This window comes from Hetaerina americana, unplaced genomic scaffold (assembly GCF_022747635.1).
Source record: "Hetaerina americana unplaced genomic scaffold, ioHetAmer1.1.p SCAF_9, whole genome shotgun sequence".
Classification (NCBI taxonomy): Eukaryota; Metazoa; Arthropoda; class Insecta; order Odonata; family Calopterygidae; genus Hetaerina; species Hetaerina americana.
The window spans coordinates 46426257-46450826 of record NW_027287538.1 but is presented as its reverse complement, the minus strand read 5'-3'; the positions used below and the strand labels follow the sequence as shown (position 1 = coordinate 46450826).

Here is a 24570-nt window from a genome sequence, read left to right as displayed (position 1 = left end):
AAACTTAAAACGCCGCTCTCTCTCTACGGTATTTGTTCAGTGCTAACGATTCATTATCCTCCAGCTTGTGTTTGAACTGGGATCTTCAGTTTTTAGAGTCGTAGGCAAGATTAAATCTTTGATTCTCATTAGACTCGTCAAGAGTTGAAACCGTTTACATAACGCGAAATATTGGTTGCCACCTTATACATTTCACACCAAAAAAATTCCTTGGTAAACAAATACTATGCTAACACATGAAAGAATATATTCTCCTACCATGAAGCGTACATATTTTTAATATCCAAGTTCACACATTTAATCAGTGAACTCAAATAATTTTTATTCAGTACTTGCAAATAAGGAACTAATACATTGAGTAACTCCAGCCAAAAATGTTATTTCCTGTTATCCGAAAAAAAATGCAGGAATTCAATATCTGAGGAGCAATGAATGTTCACGTATTAACCGTTGTTTCAAGTGGAATTTTTGGAAAAAGTATGAATCGAAAAGTATGGGAACCGTGAATGTACGGGTCCTCCATTTCGTGTTATTCCTTTGTATGTTATGTGGTTTATATTGTGATTGCTCTATTTGCGTGCCATCTCTCTAAGTATACTTCTTAGCTTTTCATATTAAAAGCAATGAATTTAGAGGCAGCTCCTCTTATAAAATTTAATTTAATGTGGTGGTTTTTTGCAAAATTAACTATACAAATTTCCTGGACGTTTGTGCCATAACTATAAATATTTTTTTAAGAGGCCCAACTTAATTACAACTATTTATAATCTAAAATATATATTGAAATATTCATCATCCATAGTTATCAATCAGAGGATAGATTTTAGCGACTCTTCTAATTATCCTGTTTCCGGTAAATCTCTACACTCCATCATACTTAATTGTAATGACATTTTCCATTATTTACTTTTCATTTTAATGCTCCACCTTCCTTTGCAACCCGTTCTCCCTGCTTCCATCGGCTATGGTATTCAGAAAGCTATCGTGCCCCAATTTTAGTATTAGTTTGTTCTGCTATTCTTTTAAGTTTCGTTCCCAGGTTTCTCTCTCCAACTACTCTTGTAAGTGCTTCTTCATTACATACTCTCTGTATATTTTGTTTTCGTTATTCTGCATTTAAATCGCTTCTAAACACATTTTTCGCGAATACTTGTATCGTCCACGTCACAGTTACCTAGGCAAATAGATTCCCATTTGTTAGTTTAAATGAATATTTCACTCATGTTTGGACTAGTACCACAAGGTGTGTTCAGGTTCTAAGATCCGCAATTATTTTGGCAAAACTGTTTATACCAGAATTCGCAACCTCCTGTTGCTTCTCAAGAAAGTCTCGCTTCATTTAGATGGACACTTTTCCAACAACCTCACTCCATGGCCGGCGAGGGTACTTCAATCAAATTGGACCTTAATGTCCAATTCTCGGGTACGTCACGTTACGACCTTAGACATTCTTTAAATTGTCACACGCACTCACTAACGCACATTTTATACACACACATCCATAACACCATACCCTTATGTCTCTCGCTCAAATAACAATGAATCTCGTTATGAATGGTGGTGCTAAACTACGCTGGTAGGGAAACCTTAGGACACACTACTCTTATGCACAAAAGGACACCATTTCAATTACAGGAAACACTTCTTACTCTAGGAAGAGCTAGACGAACCTTGTGCACTGTGCCATCTATATTTTCTACGTTCAATCACATCCTTCTATGAATATGTATACTTCCAGTTGCGAGAAAAACATTTGGTGTTCTTAAAACTTAAAGGTATCTCGTATTTACCATTAGCAGTCGTTTTGAATGACTGTACCATAAAAAAATTCGTTTTGAAGTATGTGCAAAACACTTTCACGCGTCAAAATCACTCTACACTGAATAAAAACCTCATTTCGCGAATTGCACGATTGTGAGTGTAAAGGGGTTAAAACAATTGAACGAAAACGGGAGTATTATCGCCCACTGATCTCAAACGTCCACGAATAATTTAATGAGTTTCCATTCGGTGCAGTCTCACGACGTAATCCATTCACGTCTCTCAACCTTTCGTTAAGTTAACAACTCTCCGTTGAGTGTTTTCAAATCTAAACCAGTTGGCCCTCGACTTCCGCGAACGTTGATAAACCCGAAGGACGCCTGCATTTTCTCTCAAAATAGACACGTGATCGCGTTGCTGTTCGCAACCGCTCGAGAAGAGCGAGAGGGTCCAGAGACGTGTGTATGGTGATGCGAAGAATTCATTCCAGATGTGTGCATAATGATAGCCTTACATTCCATGACCGTATAACTGCCATCAGACACTTTAATGTCGCAATCGCACTGCGATCACACGCAGCATTATCTGGATAGTTCGCAGGAAAGGAAAACGGAACGGAGGGCACTTGACGGAGAAAAAACGCCCCCGTCAACATTTGCCGGCGTGGGTTGCCTCCCCTTCCATTCCTAGATTCCCTGACATCTCGTCATTCCACCCTAGACTCGGACGTTCGCCCAGCCATACGCAGAAAACCCTTCGGGACGTGAACAGCTGTACAAAGAAGTCCTCATGCAGTAGAGTACCGTGATCGTTCAGATCCTGATAGTATCTTAACGAGGTGTCCGGAGCGAAGTTTTGGGGATAGACAGGAGAGCGAAATAGATGCATCTTACTTTCTGAAGTAATGATAGGGCATATGGGTTCACCAACCTTTCTGTTGTGATTGTAAACTATTGTCGGCGTCCGGTATGTATCAGTTTATTGTCTGTAAGTTCGGAATCGCAGCGCGTCCTCTTGTCCTAGGATTCCCGCTCTAGGGTTCATTCTATTCTTTGTGGTATTCTGAAAGTCACCTCTGAGGTGTGTCATGGGGTAACACCAGACAAGCAACACCAAATATTAAGTTTTTATTAATTTTTAGTTATAATGCATATTTCTAAAATATATCACATACATTATAAGTATATGGACATGCGCTACGGTATGTAAGAGATATAAACTACAAGCATACGAGAGTAGTTGCAGGTAATAGGAAGGGCAATAACTAATTTAGATGAGATAAATTCAACATACATGGCTAATAAAATTGAAATTATAAAAATCCTTTACGACCCTCGTATCTCCCTAGAGAGTTCGGATAATGTTATTTCGATGCCTAATCCTTCATTTCATTATTACATAGGACCTTGCAAGCTAACCCCAGGGTGTGTGGCAGAGGGTGATAACAAACAGGCTACTTTTGACCCAAAATACTTTTCCTGCCTACCGTGGTTGAACAAAGTTTTTCTGATCGTTGTCGGTCATGGGAAAAATGATATTTTAAATCATTCTGTTCTCCATTTAATCTCTCTAACATTATTGATGTGATCTCTCCTACTGCAGTACAATGGGGCTAATAATACATTTTATACATCAATGCGAAATAGATACCCTTCCAATTTATGCAAGAGATTTAATCCTTCCAATTTATGCAAGAGATTTAATCTGTAATTTAAACTTCGCTCCGTGAGTGATTCCCAACCTAGTACCTACAATTATTTAGATGAGCTACTCAATTCAACACAACTTTTACAAATCTAACTCCTCTGTCCTACCCTTATGCATCTTCTATAATTGTGCTATGGGATTAGGCTAAGCACCAAATCTCCCCTCTCTGTCCATCCGACGCGAAATCACCGCAGGCGCAAGTGAGATTTGTGCGGGCCGGTGACACCTAACGTAATCGCGTCAAATGAAGGGAGTAAGCGAAAGAGAGGATCGACGTTGGGACGCGAGTCGTTTCGACCGGCGAGGTTCAACCTTCAACCTTCCACAGAGTCCTCTCTTACGAAGGAGGGAGTCGTCTCCCTCTTCCCCGTCCCCCCCACCCCACCAACTTCCCCTCCGAACGTGCCCCGGGGATCAAAAGGTCTCGCGTGACGTCATCCGACGGACAATATTCGAAGCTTCCGAGCCTCGGTTTAGGCTACCTACGTTTTTCATTCATCCAATTTTGCAGGGAAACAGACCACTTTGAGTCCTTCAACTTATTCCAACTTTCACCGCTTTTGAGGTGGCGAGCGAAAACTGACGCTAGTATTCCATCATTTGTTCATCTTCTATCAAAAAAAACAATGAACGGGTCGTCGTCTTTCATTACTCCCGGCAATGCCGCGGGGGCATGGAAACAGGATATGACGGCGATGCAAAAACTGAACGCAAAAACCGTTGCGTGCAAAATTTGTTTTAATAGGATAAATTGAGCTAAGGGCGGTCCATCTGGAATCTGGGACTCAAGTGCCAATTTCAAAATGTCGACTGGTAGACCGCCAGTGGATACCTCTTAATAGTTCACTTTCTCTCATTCTTTTTGGCCTCGCAATTAGCATACCTACGCGAAATTGGAGGTGGGCTTCGGACCTTTCTCTTTTCGGACCGCTGCCAGTAAGGCGTCAAGGAAACTTGGTTACAGTCGCCACAACCTTCATTCACCGCGGTGTGTGACTGATTGAAGGTTGGTGCGTTAGGTGTGGAGTTCAGTACATCTCTAAAGTATATTAAGCCCTGAGAGACTCGTGAAATTCATTAATGAATTGAGTATGGTTGAGTGCATTAATGAACAGGGTATAGGCGAGGTCATCGGGTTCTTAGGGACGCGGTGGTCAAGTGCTTAGAGCGTTTGGCTGCCGACTTGAAGATCCGGGTTTGATTCCCCTCTTTAGGCACCCTAATTTCAACACGAGCGGTCTGATATTTTGGATATCAGATCTTCCTGAAAAACCACAGGCGGCACAGGGAAAGGAGCTGACCGTTATTAATCTGTCAATGTATGAATGTACAGTACGCCGTTGGGTTAAGTACTACTAGCTGAGCTCTGTTCTCACCAATCAAAACAGATTTCGGGTTGATTTCTTTGGTTAATTAGGTTGCTTATTATTTCTTGCGTATTTTGTTCTAATAGATGTTTTTAAGGCGTTATATTACTTCAAAAACATTACCTCCATGACCTAACTTTTAACCTTTTGATGACCAAAAGAAATTGCAATTGAAATTCATACAATTAATAACAATGCAGATGGTTTTCCTTTAATATTCCTTGGAATTGAAAGCCTGTCTTTGAATCACGTCACCCTAAATGTTCTCTCTATCGCGATGAAATGACGCATCTGTTCCCTTATAATCGCACATATTCCGTTAAAGAGCAATGTCTAAAAACTGTCAAAGGTCACCGGATAAAACCCGGCACTTTTCGTATGGAATGATCGAAACATCCGTTTATGGGAACTTTTTCGTTAGCTCGACTGGAAGGAGCACTTCCTCCACCCCCTCCCCCCCCCCCCTAACCCTCCATCTTCCACGTTCATCTCTTTCGTCATCCCGGGCAATTATACCCTCGAGCACTTAAGGGAAATGTCATTACCCTTCCCCGCCGCGGATATATACGTTCTGGATTAGAAATCAGGGAGACGTGTCCCTTCCTCCCCGCTCCCCAGATGTGAATTACGCGAAGAGAGTGGAGGTTTATTCGCGCTAACAGGACGCGATCACGATCTCCGACGGCAGCGGCACGACATAAAGAATTGGGGGAGGGGGGGTTGTCTACAAAGCTTTTGCAGAACCGCCAAGACCGCACCCGTCAAGCACGCCCGAATACCTCACCCGATTCCTTTCGAATCCATGTCGGGACACGGGAGCAACACGCTTCGCTTCCCTCGACAATTGACCCCGCGAAAGACATCACCTAATGGGGGTTTGAAGGACTCTTTGAGATGTGGTGACGGGGGTGCGCGATATTTCCCGGCAGAAGTCCGACTTCAATATCTCAGAGTCCCATGGTAATGATTTACAAGAAACTAATCGAAGGAGCGACAAAATGGTGACGGAAGCCGCCAGGCCGTCTGCCAAACAGGAGCACACAAGATTCAACATGCAGTTACCGCGCTATTTGCCATGGGAACCCATTCAAGGTTCTCAAAACTCTGCAGAGTGAAGCCGTCGCAAAGTCATAAAAGTCGAGCTCTTTCGTCGCGGAGAGGATATAATCTGCAATGCATCGTCTAGTATCTAGACGGAGGGAGGATGAGGTGGAGGAATGGGGAGGGAGGGAGAGAGAGAGAAGTAGGGAGAGGGAAGGAGGGAGATGTCGCCTGTCGAGTAGGTCAAGGATTTGGGAGGCGCGCACCAATTTTTCGACTAAGAACGGAGGGATGAGATTTGCGTATGTATCCCCTAGGGGCATCAAATATTTCCTCCCTTCGTGATCCGTTTCCTGATGGTGGAACGTAGCTCGCAAATTCCTATACGTCTCATTCACCCCTCTGCTCTGCTCAGCTCTCAACCCCATCGCCGCTCGAGGCTCTTCCCTCGCATCTCCCCTCATCTCCGCGCACTTCGTTCCGCATCTCGGTCAGCTGAATGCTTCACGCGTACTTTCACACACAAACATCCCGCGTTCATGCCCGCGAAAGTGAAGTTAATCGCTGAAATGATGCCCGTTCCGTTTCCCCGTGGACGACCACGCCTTGTGGTTTTGGCGCACGGATACATTGTGGCGTTTGGGGGAAGGGTATGGTGCACATTCTCGCAGAGCGGCACCACGCGTTAATCCCCCCCTGCCCCCACCCTACTCGGAGACTTCGACTGGCGTCGGTACAGGATTGCTCTCCCCTGGAGTTCGGATCATTGGTGGAATAACCTCCTCTGTTGTTATTATTTGCTTTCTAGAAGGATCATATGAAAAGTATTGGTGCATCCATATTATTTTTACATCTTGACGATAAAGGAGATGATGATGTACTACGAGGAGTTAGTGGTCAGAGATGGTCTTGGTGAGCACTCCCATGAGGGAGAGGAGAAGTCGTTGGACATGTTCTGAGGCCCGATCGCGTGTACTGAAGAGCATAAGTTAGAATAGCATAAGGACGTAAAGGGAGGGGAAAATTTACAGATGAAGATCGAGGATGAACTACAAGAAGCATGTGATTGTAAACAGTCGATAAGAGGAGCTGAGGGGGGAGGGAATGAAGAGATATGAAGGAAATATGAAATAGTTTTGAGAGGTACTACCAAAACTTTTCTCGGGATTTTTATGTAACCCGTAAAGGTGACAGAATGAGGGTCCGTTTTCTGTCCTCTTCTCCAAAAGTTGGAGTAGTAAACGGAATTATTCGCGGTAACAGTTCGAGCCAAACGGCCTCTTCGACATTTTTGTTTGTTCTCCAGTCAACGCGGTTGGAATTCGGGCTCGTTAGCTGAGCTCTGAATTTGCAAACCAAAAGCGGGAGTTCCCTGATAAGGAAGGCCGCGGCCTCCCCATCCCACTCTCCGTCGTCGGAGTGGGAGAGGATCCGTGGTGCCCGTCGCGTGGTGTGGACGCTCTCGGTGGTATCGACGCAGTGCCTTGGTGGCTGGAACCCTTTGGTGACTTCCCCCAATCGGGTGAAGGTTCTCGTGATCACTCTCCCGTTTGCGTTATACTCAAAGTGAAGGCCTCGGGGAAAATATTGTTCAGCGACCAACTGGTCAAAGTGCACAAAAGTTTCCGCTTGGGGGATTGCTCCGGGGTCGAGGTGGGGCGAGGCGACGTTGCCGGACCACCGAGAGGAAAGTCCGTGGAGGGAGAGAGAGTCATTTGACTCCATTCAGCCACGGCGCGAAAATTTACACGTGCCTAAACGACGCGATTGCATGTTTTCTCCGCGCAGAATGATTCGTCCTCGACTCGATAGTTAAAAAAACTGAGGAGGTACCTATGAGAAAGCCTAAGAAAACTGTTGACGTACGCTGATAATATGAATAAGCTATTGGTTTTCTCTATCTTTATCGCAAATTCACAGGTAAACGTTCTGATTCATTATGTCTACAATTATAGCGTGATCTTGGAGCTCATTCATTTGTGGATAATGTATCATAAACAGCCGAATTCTGTCTTGTCCTCTTCAAAGACGTCTGCTTGTGATAAAGTTGTTCATGGGACATTTGAAAAATGTAAACAGTTTTATTAAATCTCTTGCAGATAATACGCTAATCGTATTACGTTGCATTCATTGCAACACTTAATAAAATAAGAATTGGACGATATCACCTGAGCCATCTCTATAACATGGACTATTGATGGATAATTTATTTTACCTAGGTTATGTGAGACAACAATCACGTCCCCTTTTCCTCAAAACGAGATATTTTATAGAATTGCAACACTTGTAAACATTTATCAAGCATCAAAGGGAAAAATATAAAAAGGTATTATGAGACAAATGCTAATTCATTAATTGGAAATATTATTGACTATCTTAACTTCATTTTCCTTCATTAAGGAAATGTATATTGGTGACCAGCGTTGATGAAACAATGTTCCTTAAGTTGTAGCTTAATAAAATCAAGAGATTATTTCAAAGAACACTTTACATGTTACAGAAATATTTGAAAAGTATAACTTAGACGTTGTCATCATGTCTAATGTCCCCAAATGAATCAATAGTCTTCGTCGAATAAATTACTTTAAAAATAAAATAACAGAATAGGATGTTGTAAGAATATAACTACATCTACCTCTACAATATACCCCGCAAGCCGCCGCAAGGGCGAGTGACGGGGGGTGCTAGGTCACCAACCGTAAAAAGGAACAATGCAACATACAAAACAACAACATGGAAAATTGCCTTAAGTCAGATTTTATGTCCGTGAGAGATTTGATTTTAGTATAGTCCCTAAAGATAACTTCGATAGTAACAAAGGGAAGGCACTAAGATATATTATTAAAATTATCAATTTTGGGTCCATTTAAGAGCTTAAAGAATCATTGGAGGGGAAATAAAGTTGAGTGCAATCAGGAGATTCAATCATTTCAGCTGGCACACAAGTTAACATTCGAATTTGGTTTGGTCAAGAGGAGACACGCTTAAGGTGATAGACGAATGTCCCCAACCGCAAAATGCGTGCGAATACGCACGTATGGGATTACTGGCTGAGGTGAGCATGGATGTACGCGATCAAGATAGCGAACAGAAGGCCACATACCGTCGTCAAGCACTCGCTGGAAGTGGCCCTCGCCGGGAGTGACACGCATACGGAATGCATGGAGCGTCAGACTAACCACCGACTGGCCACCACGGTCTCCGGGGGTCTGTAGGAGGTTCTCAATGCACGTCTTGGCATTTTTTGACTTGACTTACACTTGTTTACCATGAATGGTTCAGCACACTCCGTTAACTTCCGACGCCTGACAAGAGGCAATAGTTAAGAAAATCAATCACTGTGCATTGAAAAAACTGTCTACAAGTAATCGGAGTTGATTAAAATTTCCATTTTAATTCGTTTTACCGAAATGGTTGACACGAAATGACGCTTAATAAAACGAATACATTTTTCGTTTTCATGAAAATTCTTTCTGGTTACACGAAAAGGCATTCTTTATCGGAGTTTCATATTCACTAGTTTCTTCGAAGGCAAGTTCTCCGCAAATCCAATTTAAAGTCCCCATATAGACTTTCCATTTACAGAGAAGAAGGAAATCTATTAACAAAATATTTTTATGGAATTTGTTAAATTTATTGAATATATGTAGGTGTTAAAAAATTAGTTGACAAAAGGATAACAAATGAGTTTGTTTTTCTTTTTGTGTTTATGCATGTATATAATATATATATATATATATATATATATATATATATATATATATATATATATATATATATATAAACACAACAAAGGCACATAACAAAGATAGAAATTCACACAAGGATAAATTTTAAATGGCACACTCACCTTGCTCAGTGGAAGCGCGAGGGAAATTTAATTTCTATACCTTACACTGAAGAAAGTCGTGCCAGCGAAAGTAATAATCAACCCTCGTGTGAGTTCTTCGTGGTAGTCCAGGGGTATAAAGCGTTGGACTGCTGACCGGAGGGCCCGGGTTCGATTCCCGGGCAAGCCTCTCTGGGCATCTGCAGCTCCACCCAAGCTGTGTTGTTTTTCGGGTGCCAGATCTTCCTGGGAAACCATAACCGGCACAGGGAAAGGAACTGGCCCCCCTACCCTGATATGTGGATTTCGCACGCCGTATTGGGCTTAGTACTGGGTGAACTCTACAATCACCAACCAAAGAGACCTTCGGGTTAATTAATGTGTTTATGGTTGCATATACATGATTTATATATATGTATATATATGTATATGTATACGTATATGTTTCCGAAATGAAGGGGTATTATTGAAATCTGCGCAATATATATATATATATATATATATATATATATATATATATATTACATATATATATATATATATATTTATTTATTTATATATATATTCTATATATATATATACATATACATACGCTTAAACAGATTCCCGTTCATCCAGTGATGTATTACACCATTCGGGTTTCTCCGGACGAACATTTCGCGCAGGCTCATACGAGTATATGTATGCTTGCCGCGACGCTTTAGTTTCCGGGAGAGAGAGAGAAGCATCCGATGAGACGGGAGCGGGTGCCGCGATTCGGAGGAAGGGGGTCGGCGAGCTGAGTCGCGTGGTGCTTGCTCTTCTCCGTTGCGAAACGAGGGCTGGAGGGAAGCGGGAGAGTTAGGAGGAGGGAGAATGGGGGGCGGGGCCCGCGATTAGATTGCTCTCCCCACTCACGGGCGACTCCGCCCTCCCCTCCAGCGCACGCGACGACACCGCCCCTCATTCCCCCCACCCACACCCATGCGCCCTCCCTCCTTCTCCCCCCCCCACTCACCCACTCCCGCGAGGTCCTTTCCTCATTGTTGCGCTTTAGGTTCATGAAAAAAGATAACACGGCCCATTGTTTCGATTCTTTGAGGAACACCAAAATGAACATGCATCTCCCGAGGAACGCAAAGCTATACGGTATACGGTGCCGGGTGTGTTGAGTAGTGTTAAACTTTGGCGATTATTCAGTTGCTAGAACATGGGTACAGTCATTTGAAATTCAAGGTTCGGTTTTCACTATCGCTTTAACTACAAGCTCTTGCATCGAAAACGTACGTTATTCTGCATTTGATACGTAGAATCTTCGTCCGTAGACATAGTCTCAAGTGTGCGTTCTTCTGAATATGACAATGAATTTCCAAAGATTTTAAACCACAGAGGAATGAAAGTTTACATTAATGTGCAGACTTGCAGTGTGGATACGAAATGAAGGGAAGGAGAGGAGATAGTTGGGAGAAATCTAAAGGAGACCCTGGATTGTACATCATTTGGACTGATGATGGCGTGTTGAAGAATACGATGAAGGAAATAACACCAGTCACGCAAGGAAGACGTCGAGGAATACGCTAGGCGCATATTGGTCGGAATGAAGGGAGAAAGAAAGTATGTGGAATTGTAGGAGAGTTTGTTTTAGATTCGGATATCAGGAAAAGTTTTGTTAATCGAAACTGAGAAATTTGGAAGTCATCAGAAATCGACCTTAAACGACAGATCTCTATAATAATAAGCGAATCAAATTTACATATGCACTATTCCCATAACTTTCGGGTATTGCTTCAAGGAACGATCGTTGTTAACACAAAACGACTTCACTGAACAGCCGACTGCCGTATGTTTTTACCGTTGACATAATTCGTGGCGAACCGATACGTTGCGAACCTATTTTTGGAGATATCGTCCTTAATCAGTCAACAGTGGGGTTATTCAATAACCAAATAATAGAACCTTCCCACTATGTAAAATTTTAATTTTTTCCACCAGCTTTCGATGTACTTACATTCAGGACCGTCTGTAGCGCCACATCTTCTTCAGGTAAAGTACGAATTAATCTTCAGACTCACCTGAAGATGATATAGTGCAACCCAAATCTAGTCCGTGAAAAATTGTTATCTAGTGGTACAGTTGGAATCATTTAAGCATGATTTGGAATTCTAACTTATCACTCGTGAAACTACGAAATTCATGATGTTATCTTTCTTTATCTCGAAATTTTTTTCCTTAGTTCTTAAAGATTAATGTATGCAGTTCTTTTATTTGATTTAGTCAAGATATTTCCAAACCCAGCGTTGAAAAAAATCTCGCGCTTTTCAATAAATTTGTAGGCATTGAAATAATATTAAATATAGTTTACGAGTGTGACGGTAAACATTCAACGCTTGAGGGCATCTTACTTTCACACTCTCGTTTGAAGGCCGTTGGGTTTGCAAAGCGTTTTTCGCTGCCCCGTGCATGCATGTGCGCAATAGTTAATTGTCGCATTAAAATTTTTAAAAATATGTCGAACAGAGGAGCTAGATGATTGGCCGTAACTACGGTGACCTGATGTAGCCCATTTCGGGATATAATTATACCACATAACCACTGTTATTAACCCTTTTGATAGGTGACGGTAGGTCTCATCTATTACTAACCCCCATAAGGCGTATGAAATTCACGCATCAGGGTAGGGGGGCAGTTCCTTTCCTTCGGCCGCCTATGGTTTCTCAGGAAAATTCTGGTAACCGAAAAATCACCCAGTTTGGGTGCAGCTGAGGCCTTGCTCCGATGAGTCCCACAGAATTGAAACCGGGTCCTCCGGTCAGGAGCCTAGCACTTTTCTTACTGGATTACCAGGTCCATAATACGTCAAATACTGAATTACATCTGTAAAATTTAATCCCTGTGTAAATATCTGAAAGTGAGGACGAAATTTGTCTTAACCCTTTTAAAATCATTTAGTGTTCTTTACTCAATATATCTGTATGGACTATTTACTTTGCTGCGAGTAGGGTTCCTATACGTGACCATTACTTCAATAATGACAAAACAATAAGTTTAAGTTGTCAAAATGACATGAATTCGTAAAGTATGAGCATGTTTCGAAATTCACAAGTGAAAATAAACGGCACAATTATCTTCCACGAGTAATAACTTGATAAAATATAAAATAATACTTGTATTTCAATTTTTCTTTCTTAATATTTGATGATTTGACTATCCCAAGGTCCAATAATCAGTCCATAATCTGTCAATGATAGCTAAAGACCAATTACTACCCTGTCACCATGGTCGCAATCACCATCCTTCAAAGGCAAAAAAACTTACCTCAATAAGGCCAAGGCGTCACGCACACATACACACACGCAAAAACACATACATATACATATGTATATATATATATTTATATAATATATAATATATAAATATATTTTTATACATATATATACAGGTATATCTATATATATATATATATGTATATGTATATATATATACAGGTATATATATATATATATATATATATATATATATATATATATATATAAAGCATTTTATATGGTAGTATAGCAGTGTCCATCCAAAAGCTACTTTAACCGGTAGATTACCTAATAATAATAATAATTTATAAAACGTCATATATATAATTTCATCTGGAAAAGCTGATGTGAGAGATGTCTTACAAATTGCCTTTTTCATTTCCTTTTGCATCACCTTGGAAATGCGTCGAAGCTCACTTTTAGATACTTAGAATTAACCTTTTTCTAATGCCACGTTGGTTTGTAAAGACTTCTCTTCCAGAAGGGGTGCAATTTCATCAACGGATTGCGTGACCACTTCCTTCTCAGTTCCGCCATACAACTTCTACATGGTGCAGAGTTTAACTTGCACTGTCTTGCGAGGAGGGAGAAGTTGCCTTTTCGGGGTGGGACGCTGAAAGCGAGAGACGAATGGCTCAGTGGAAGTGGGAGTGTGGAGGGAAGATAAGTGGTGCGTGCGTAGCTGGGTTGCTTGTTTGTCTTGGTCGGAAAGTTGAGCCATCGGAATTCCATTGGAAAAGAAAACATTTTACGGGTGCATTTGAATTTTTTAATGATTACCAGGGGAATATATTTAATTGCTATTGAGGAAAGCAATCTTAATGGCGAATAACAGTTGTTACTCAACAACACTTCATCGAGTAACGTATCGTGTGATTAACCATATAATTGGATTGAATTGTGTTTTTAATCAACTGAAAATACACTTGAATGTATTATCGGCGGAAAAGCGCAAAATTGTTATGCACTAGAATCAAGTTCCAGGGATTATGAACAGGGTCTTCTCTTAGTCTTGTCTTATAGTATGAACAGTCTGGAAAACAATTGCAAGGGTCGTGTGTGGCGTGGATTGCAAATGATTAAATATTGATGACGACCTGTACCGGCATGAATTTCCGACTCGCATAATAATTAGCCACTGTACAGAGTCGACTTTTGATCGGTTAAATTGTAGTTCCATTGGAACATCTGACCACTGTTCAGAATTTTTTAGGGTGGCGAAAGAAAGAGTTTGTGTCAATTCACGAGAGAATTATCGTATAGCGATCTCCCTAAATTTAATTTTTGCCGTGGATGCGAATGGAGATGATGGATAGATGGACATCGTTCATTACGTTTGGGACAGGATCGAGTCTCTGAAACCTCCCGAGGTGCGAGCAGAGGATGAATAGTTGCCTCAAACGTTTTAGGTGCTGCAAGTTACTTTCGGCTTGGCATTGCTCCCGTGTTAAGCATATGGTGGTCCTCAAAAGGGCCTGCGAGGTGATTGAGGGTGTGTGCGCCACAAAGGAGGTGGCCATGAGCGTCGCACGTGCGGGTTTCCAGGCGACGGGGAGCCGTGATCGCCTTCGGTTCGTCACGCACCGTTGCCAAATCTTCATTAATTTTATCGTCCATTCGAATCTTCGAGCGTTTGTTCATTTTCCACGCTGGGATAAGCATATTGCAGAGGGGATTGATTAATCCATCTCTTCATATGGGAGTGGGATTAATGCATAGTCATTTCCCCCTCGAAGTGGACCGCGCGCTGTTCCGCGTTATGGTTCAGGGTCACCCGCTCAGATTGCCTCGACCCGCCCGCCGCCTCCGGGATCAGGAGTCTGCTTCACGGCCCCAGGCGCACCTCCTGATGTCCGCGTCGAGTGCTGCTATCTCTTGGGGGCCCCAGTCGCACCGTGGGGTATGGGTTTACGAAAACCTAACCGTCCACACCAACGAACAAATTTGAAAAGTCACGTTTTTAACATGTTTCACTCACTCATTCTGTTCGTAGGCTCGTTGATATCAAAGTTGTGGCGGCATTCATCGGAGCAAGACCAGGATATAAACTGACTTAGGATGCCGTTTTTGCGAAAAATCTCAGTTTTTACGTAAAAATGGTATAAGTATTATTATTTTTAGTATTATTTTATGACAATCCTTCTTTTTTTATTAAATTCTATTGAGATGTGGTCAAAACTAGTTGTGGGGGGTTGTATTTCTCTTTCATGTAGGTACTTGAAGAGCAATTTCCGGTTTCACGACATGTCCCAATGTCATCAGAACCATATATTCTAATCCTGTGGGGAGTGGCGCGAGTAGATGGAATGAAGCTCGGTGAGCCAATCGTCTCGCGGGACGTAAGGGGCATTTCACATTTCGGTGCACACTTGGCCTAAAAGTGATTAGTTCAAACTCAAAATATGTGTAAGATAGCATAAGCAGTGCCTTTCTTCATTATTTCGATAAAAAACTAGTTTTTGTCTCGACCATTCCGATATTTTTAGTGTGACTATCATTTCCGTTTTGTTAAAGTTTTGCCGTGGAATGACATTTCATGCATTTCCCTCTCACGTCTCCGGCTTGGGGGTAGACTAAGGTATATGGTTTGAGGGGGAGACATGTCATTATGCGTGCCTCTCTCTTGACATAGGAAGGAATGCTGTCGGAATTTTCAATAATGTGACAGGCTCCGATTTGTTAGTATTTATGCTAAATCAAAATAGATGTTGTTATTTTTTCACGATTACTTTCCCTTGAATAAATACAAAGTGTTTCGTAGTTAATAACGTCATCCCCAGGTACTATAACAATTAGCAATATAGACCTTTTTCCGGATTTTGAAAATAACGTTTTGAGTATCGAAACGCTTTATATGTTAGTAATGACTGAATATTGGAAAAATTAATTAATGGTTTTAAATTCTCCTTTCAATCTGAATCTGCCTTCGGAGCATTTATGCTGTACGGAGGGTAGTCGGATGTCATTGATTGATAAGCGACTTTGCTCAGAGGGGGCAGGGCGCTGGTCCCACCTTCTCCGCCTCAGAAGCCTGCCTCCGGGGGTGGCAAGGGAACGAAAGAATAGAAGGTGTAATGGAATGTCGCCCGAAATGTTCATTGACTGCCCAAACTGGCAAGTATAAACCGTCCCGATGAGTGGAATCTCACCTTTACCGGTCATTGTACGCAAGAAACGCATAGCATTGGAAAGAAGCGGAAGTGTGGTTTGTGAGGAGGAGAAACGTAAAACTAGGAATAAAATGTGAAACCTTAACTTAACAAGAAATCAAAGCCGACAGGGAACGGTTTTTCATAAACAAGTTCAATTAAAGTTGTCAGTATCAGTACTAAGTAGCAGAGAAGTAGATTAAGGAGCGCTAAATTTGTCCCTCTTTCTGCCAGAAGCTTAAACTAGGTTAACCTAAACTATGGCTAAGAGGGAGGTTGAGAAAGAAATGGAAAAACCCCTCACCCCTGGGGATGGAACGAGAGAAGGTAACGGGGAAGGGGGATTGGGTGTGTTTTGGCGACCTGCGCCTACCTTTCTCCCTTCGCGTTAATAGTCGGGTTTACCTCCCGCGGGAGATCTCCAACGATATTTCACGCACGTAGGAGTATATTGAGCGCATTTCTTCGACACGCGTTCCGTAGCGAAAAAAACTAATATCTTGGAAAATTGCCACGTTGCTATGTGGAAATCCTTCATGTGTGTGACCGTGATAGAAAAACACGGTTGAACACTGGTATTAACGTGCCACACGCTTACGTGACCCGACGTCAACATCGTAAGTCGGACACCTGCTGTTTCCACCCGTCAAAATTTTGGGCAGCGATGAACATGACAGTCGTGGATCAAAGCAGAGTTAACTCTGTCTCATCGTTTAATATTGGATACAAATCCTGAACGAATCAAATGTGAAGAGAAGTTATTTATTATTTTTTCAATTCAGAGGTTCCATTAAAAGAATATCCGTCTAATCAGTAGTAGGAAATATGAACTATCGCCGCTCAAGGTCAATAATACATTCTGACCTTGTTCTGTCGGATGAATTGCCACGTCCACACCCTGTCCTTCACATTGAGGAATTCGAAAGTTTAACCATGTTCACGTTTCCTTTCGCGCCTGTATTTATTTGTAATGAAAATATTGGAACTAAGGGATTACTCATGTGATTGAATTGAATTAATTTTCCTTCCTGGGTCGAAATGACAAGACCTTAGTTTTGTTAATTAGTTCACTCATTTAATTTTTTCTATACTCTCCATCTGTAATCTTTAATGCTCAGCAGCATGCTTAAATATGATTTTACGCTAATTCCGGTTCACAATACAATCTATTTCAATGACTGTTCCGAGTTTCTTCGGTTTCGGAGTAACATCACGTCTTTATCTGTGCACACACACATCTCCTCCACGTAGCCATTCTCAGGTCATCATCAGTTCAGACGTCCGACTTTCTTTCGGCTGTCCTCTTAAAACGAATTCAATCACTTCCTGGTGAAAATAATTCGTTTTTTCTTTCGTCTTGACCATTCACTGACCTGGTTCTCTCTGGATTCTCGGTGAATCATTAGTATCCACTTCTGATGTTTTGCTAATATCACTTCTTTATGGAAGTTTGCATATGCATGCGTTCATTTTATTTTTTGCTGGGGTAAAAGTGCAATTATAAATTTGAAAAAAATCCACATATGGGCCAATCTTTTGATATAATTAAAGAAATCATGCTTACAAACTCTTTTATGAGAATAATTTGAGCCATATTAAATGTAAGTACTCGTATGCATGGTTTTGGCTTCCCTGAATATAGATTAACATAAACATCAAGTGCCCTCGGGTGTCTTATATCATTAGTTAAACATTTATGTTGGAAATAAGCAGGAAATGAAATTTTCATCTCCGGAAGTTCCTGAAATTTAATAAAAATAATAATAATGATAAAATGTCTTTAATGGGGCGAGATTGAGACTAAATAGTCCATTCTTCTACCCAACCCCAAAAGATTTGGAGAACATAATTTGCCTCGTTCTTGAGCACAATAGTGGTCAAAAGATTTTTTTTAGACAGTGTAAATAATTATAGTTTTAACATTAATTTTAATGTTCATAAACGTTCATATTTTTCAAAACAAGTCATTGGTGCTGTGCCTCCGTTCTCGTAACCAGTGTTTCATACTGAACTTCCTTCCTTCTCACAGGTCCTTGCCGCCTCCGGCACTGTCATCGCCACCGTGAGCTCCGGAATGACCTCCGGCTTCTCCGCAGTACTTCTTCCACAGTTGTCACACCCGGAATCCAATTTTGCCATTACCATAGAAGAGGGCTCGTGGATCGGTGAGTTCCCTGTTTTTAATGCTTTCCGCTGATTTTAACGAAATATCCAGGGTTTGAGGGCCCCGATGAAAAACCCTGGAAAGACTATCCCTCCCTTCCCAGTATTCGAAGAAAAACTTCTCCTAAAAAGGATATTTTTTTTAAATTTCTCGACTAAAACAAATATATATTTTTTGAAAATTCATCAATAATAAAAACTATATTTAAAAAATAATTTTCCCAACCCTGGACATAAACTTGAAAACATGTGCAGGCAAAGAAGGTCATGGGTGTACGTACTCGTACGAATCTTTTATGGCTGTACACGACATGCCGAAGCGGCCCACATTCACAGTAAACGAGGAAATGACAGTGGCAAAAGTATCAAAAGTAAACTCACAAAGTTTTCATGAATAAATTTTGGTCCTGAAATCATCAGTGAAACAAGAAAAACTGAAATTGTCAGGGTTAACTGAAATAGATTTGTGTCACATGACTTTAAAATGCTGGTAAACATACCGTGAACTCTTACGTACACTCTTATTTTTCTCTTAATTACGATCAGGCCTGTTTAAGCGAAATTGATATATCTGTTTCGTTTTCTTGCTTTCAAATATTAATTATTAGTGTAATGTTCTGAATTCTTTTAAAGTCCAAATGCGTCCGACGTTAGTAGTGAAAAGGAAATTAGTTAACAAATATATTTTCATCTCCCCATTTAAGGGCATTTGTACTCATTTAGTACCAGATAATCCGTCTCTCTATTTGCCGTCGTAATAAGACTACTCATGGCTAGTTGGAATTATTGGGCTGCAATTCAGTTACCTCATCTGTATCTGCAGTTACTTATCTCTCCGTATTTTGCAAAGGCCTAGCCTACTTTTACAAGATGATAAAAAGGGTGGAGGAAGAACCGCTGGATTTCGTGGTTCAATCAAACAACCTGACGTTCCTAACCTTTCTTCCTCTCCTCTCTCCGCAGCCAGTACGGCCGCCCTGCCCATGGCCCCCGGGTGCCTACTCGGAGGACTGCTCATGGAGAAGATCGGCCGTCGTCTTACCATCATCCTTCTCTGCATCCCCTTCGCCATTGGCTGGATACTTGAGGCCGCAGCCCCCAACGTGCTCGCCTTGTGCCTCGGACGGGCCCTTACGGGTCTCGGCGTAGGCCTGCTCGGCGCCCCCGGAATGGTTTACATCGGCGAGACGTCTTCACCCGCCAATCGGGGCTTCCTACTCGCCTCCGTGTCACTGGCTGTGTCAATTGGCGTGGCCGCATCTCACCTTATCGGTGCCATGCTGCCATGGCGAACGGCCGCGGGGGTTGCCGCCGTGGTGCCGGCCCTGGCGGCCCTGCTCACCTTCCTCTCACCCGAATCGCCCCTGTGGCTGGCATCGCAGGGCCGATTGCGTGAGGCTGCCCGGGTTTTCCGCATGTTGAGAGGTACTGGTCCGGAGGCAGAGAAGGAGCTGGAGGCATTGTTATCAAAGGACGGTAGCCACAAGGCCCCGGAGACTTCAACGGCCGAGGATGGATGGTTGCGCCGCTGGGGCTCACTACTTCGGAGACCCTCGTTCATCAAACCTTTCCTCATCATGAACCTCTTCTTCTTCGTGCAGCAGTGGTGCGGGGTCAACGCCGTCACCTTCTACACCGTTGACATCTTTAAGGCAACTGCCTCCGGTGACGCGGGCGCTACTGTTGACGAGTACACGGCGACGGGCGCCGTTGACGCCGCCCGAATCCTTGCCTCCGTCTTTGCTTGCATTCTCTTACGACGCTGCGGCCGGCGGCCCCTTGCCATGGCCTCGGGCATCGGTTCCTCGCTCTCCCTAATTGCCCTCGCCGTCCTCCTCATGCTCAAGGCGCCCGCCTCAGCGGGCGGAAAGTCCTGGGACGCTGGCAGTGGAAATCTCTCAGCTGAAGTCAACGCGACCCTCGGTGGCGCTTCTTCGTGGAACCTCCCCGCCAACTACTCGCTGGTCGAGGAAGTGGCGGAGGAGGTGGCAGACGTTGCGGCTTTCGCCTGGGCTTGGGCGCCGGTTGTCTGTCTTGTGCTCTATGTGCTCTTCTCGACGACTGGGCTCATTCCACTCCCGTGGGTGATGACGGGCGAGGTGTTCCCAGTGGCGGGCAGAGGTTTTGGTTCCGGTGTCACCTCATGCGTTGGATTCCTCGCTTTCTTCTCTGTCGTGAAGACGGCGCCTGCCCTGTTTGCCTCCCTGGAAATGGGCGGCGCATTTTGCGTCTACGGCGGCGTGGTCCTGGTGGGCACCCTACTACTGCACTTCTGTCTTCCCGAGACTAAGGGGCGGACGCTGCAGGAGATAGAAGAGGCGTTCCAGGGTAGACGGCGGCGGAAGGAGGGCAGCGGAGTGGTCGTGTGAGACCGACGGCGTCAAAAACACCCTTCTCCTCCCTCAGTCTCCGCTCTCTCCCACTCCCGCAGTGCCCTTCGGAGGGCCATCCTCGTCTGAGCGGGAGAGATGGGGGCTCTACCAGGGACCACAAGTATTAATCGAGAGGATACTATTTTGTGCGTTGCGTGGCGGTCCCCGGTTGGATCGTGATGTGGGTCCTTCACTAGGGACTATTTATTTTTTGGAGACCTTTGACTAGATGGCCTGAAGGGGTCGTCACTTGTCAGCCGTTCCCTCGGACCTTTCGCGCTAGTGTTTCGCCTTAAATCGGCTGTCGATGCCTTTTCGATCTCCTCGTTCCCAGTTCTAGACTCATAAACAGGCGTTAGTGAGCCTGAAGGGGCCAGCGGGGTCCTCGGGTGTTACGTAGGGGGAAACCGAGGGTCTTCAATTGAAAATTTGTTTTTCACTTGAAATTGCTCAAAAGAGGCTAGATATCGCTTGAGAAATTCTTTACGTGCTCAATTTCACTAGGTTCTCAAGAATGCCATCGGCAAGACGGCAGCATAATCTTCTTCCACCTCCCTAATTCACTAAGTCTCCAAAGCAGTAAATCGACTGGAGAGTATTGTGAAATCTACATTCTCAGTTTCGTCTAGAAATATTACAAGTGGATTGGTTTTATTGAAAGGCGTACACTGCTGTGAATGTGGGTTCCGTAGTAGCACCTCGGTGAATTAAAATATTGCGTACGCTCTTGAATATTTAGGCTTTTCCAAGTGTTTATTGGAGAAATGTGGTTGATCTACCTCCACAAGATGTGCAAGTGCCGATAGCAAATTGAAGAGAAAATACTCAAAGATAAGTCAGATGAATAACAAGTAATCAAGTGTTTTGTATTTGTCGAGAGAGAAGGGATTCTCTCCGAAACAATTGCATTCCTAAAGCGGGGAGCACGGCACTGAACTGGAGGTCACTAGTTTTGGGAATGCCGTCGAGGTCATTGGTGGTACTGCAGTTTCGCGCCGACTAACGCCGACCACCGAAGACGATGAGCGCGTGGGAAATCATGAATGATGCCGAAAGAGGGGATCAATAAAAGTTATATACAGGAATTAACAGTTCACATATTTCGGGCAACTCGTTTATAGTATGCATAGAGCTCAAAGCTCAGTGGATGATAGCACAAGTATTTCAATAACGTCATGTAAGCAAAATAATTCAATTCCTCCCGATTAAATTCGTTTTGATTCCTTTTGCCTTATCCCCCTCGGGAGATTAGTCGGGGTCACGTCGTTCCTGGGTTAAGGGGAAAGTACCCCGAGTACTTACCTTTTATGACGAAAGTACGACTTCTCGACTCGGGCCTCTTCTTATTGGGGATGCCTTCATGATTAGCGGCATCCCCTCTCGTAATCCCCCCTCCTTCCATGATCTTGAATCTTTAGAGAGCGATTGTCGACGCCAGTGTCAAACATAATTGGCATCTACCTTTCCAATAAATTTTCTTGTGAACAATACGAAGATTCATAATTGTGTAAATAAGAATCTGTGATAGTTAGCATCCAGATTCCAGGAGTGGACTTTATTCTGTGATATCGTAGCATTAATGTGATTTTAATGACACTGTTCCTGGAGCATATTTTCGATAAAAAAACTGTCAAAAACTGTGCTTCACATTAAATTTCGTTTTCCAAATATAATATTACCAGCAAACATGGTTTCTATGAGAAACGGATTGTCAAAATAAACGATTCCCAAGAAATTCAGATTTTTCTTGAAAAATGACATATGAGAAGTACAAAGAACATTTAGAGGCTAGCTCTACCTAAAAGAGAACCATGAACTGATCATGCTCATGACAACTTGTTAGGTGAATTTGCAATGAAATCCCTTTGAACGCATATGTAATTTATTTAAAAAATCGATGAATGGGAAAGGCTATTTTGGGATTTTAATGGGGAATAGGAGTGTCATTCTTGGGAATACCAATTTTGCTGGTTTTGGACTTTCATTGGGGAAAAGATTGAGAAAGATGTCTGTCATCCTGGCTAATGATTTTCGTTAGAAAATATACGGATGGTTATTACAGCTCCGCAGGTCTCTGTTGAGACCTCAGGTATTTGAGTTCCCCGTCATTGCGAGGTGTTTTCGACCTGTTAGTTCATACCAACATATCCGTTGTTGGCTTGGATTGTGCGGAGCGGCCAATTGTGTGCCAATTCTTTCGAGTGCAATATTTCCCAAATGATGCGTACGGTCGTACAAGCGCCCTCTGTCCACCTTAGTCGGGCTTCGTATGCGCGATATTCATCGTGTTGCCCCGGGCGATTGATAGCTTGTCCACATTTCAATCAACGCTCGGGAATGGCGATGTCGTCCTGTCGTTAAGGACGATGATTGTTATTTTATACCTGTTTATATATACAGTGTAACGTTTTCATGATTGATTATATTTGATTTTTAATGAAATAATAAAAAATCTTTTTATCTAAAATTTCTTTATTTGTGCAATTATTTTCCTAGGAATTGGAATTTATATTTCAGAAACCAGATTTTTAAAAAAGATCAAGGTACTACGGGATATTACACGATGGTTACTTCAACGGTAGTCATCGAGAGATGGTCATCGAAATGCAAGACTTTTACAGCGTAAGAATATTTCTCCTTGACTAGGATCCCGGATCCCTCGATATCCAGCGGCTTGCATGGACCAAAACAGCTACCGAGGTGCCAGCCTACTATGTTGAATTACTAGTCGTCATAAAAGAATGGTATATTGGGTTCAATACTTAAGTTAATCGTAGTCATGGAAATTGCGCCTTAGTCCACGTGATTGAAGTCAACCTTTAAACCCAAGGGTGTATTTCTCTGACAAATTTAAAGAACTGCGGAAGATGCTGCAAGTGTTACTTCAATTAAGTCATCCGCTGATTAGTATCGATTGGAATCCGATCGTTATAGAAACTAAATCCCGATATCCCAGGAAAAGCTATTTTTTTTTACACTTTGAAAATATTGCATTTCAATGACCTGATTTATTGGATATTGGACCACGATAGGAGGAGGTGAAGCAAGCAGAAACCGAGCGTGGTACAATTCCCTTCCGGCATTTCTGTGAAGACTGCCTCTCTCTCTCTCTGAGACTCACCTATTCTTCCTTGAGAGCAGGAAGTTGACGGTGAGCAGTAGCACCACTCCCACCATCCCCGCATCACCACTTCGAGGGAAGGCTAATGTATTGCCCTTCAGGTGGTGCACTCAAGGTGTTGTCAAAGAACTGATCGGTATCACCTTCAAGAAAAAAGGTATCTTGAAAGAAAATGAGTTTTCAATTTTATTTTAATGTGCCTAGTCTGTGGGTAAATACATTCTATTTGTGTGCGGATAGTAATTAAACGTTCATATACTTCATTTTTCTTGGAAGATGTGACGTTTCAAAAACCAGAAAATGAAGATTTCTAGCATCGTTTTTTCGTCGGACTGCACGAGGTCAGTTGAATAATATTCGGATAGTGTGTCTTCCACGATTTATTCCAAGGTTGATATTGCTGTCTGTACGAATTGACTGAAATACCAATTACGAAATTTACATCTCCTTACACATTTTTATAGAATTCAGCATTTACAAAAAACTCAACTCGCTGTCGTGAATGTTTTACAGTTAATCTTATTTTTCAATGGGTAAAATCAGTAGTGAAAATGATCCCTTGATAGAAATAAATTAATTAAAGATGAAATTTCGGAGAGAAAAAATAGAGATATTTTGGTGCCATGTGAGGTGAGACGGAAGGTCATCAGGTTTTGGTTAAAGGATCGAAGTGACATTCATAGAGTTATACGTACATGGCGGATGGGAAGAGAGTCAGCGAGTGTTGGGAGAAACATTAAAAAAAGGAGGGAAGAACCGTGGTACAGAGCAGGAGA

General features: G+C 42.5%; 1 protein-coding gene across 1 annotated transcript in view; it reads left to right on the top strand.

The window, feature by feature from the left end:
• The window catches only part of LOC139698679 (facilitated trehalose transporter Tret1-like), a 48449-nt gene extending 25325 nt beyond the window's left edge, over positions 1 to 23124 (top strand). The window contains exons 3-4 of the mRNA XM_071597552.1: positions 18168 to 18303; positions 19265 to 23124. Of these exons, the coding sequence (XP_071453653.1) occupies positions 18168 to 18303; positions 19265 to 20670 (1542 nt within the window). The 3' untranslated portion in view covers positions 20671 to 23124. The remainder of the gene's footprint in view (positions 1 to 18167; positions 18304 to 19264) is intronic.
• Positions 23125 to 24570: the final 1446 nt, after the last annotated feature.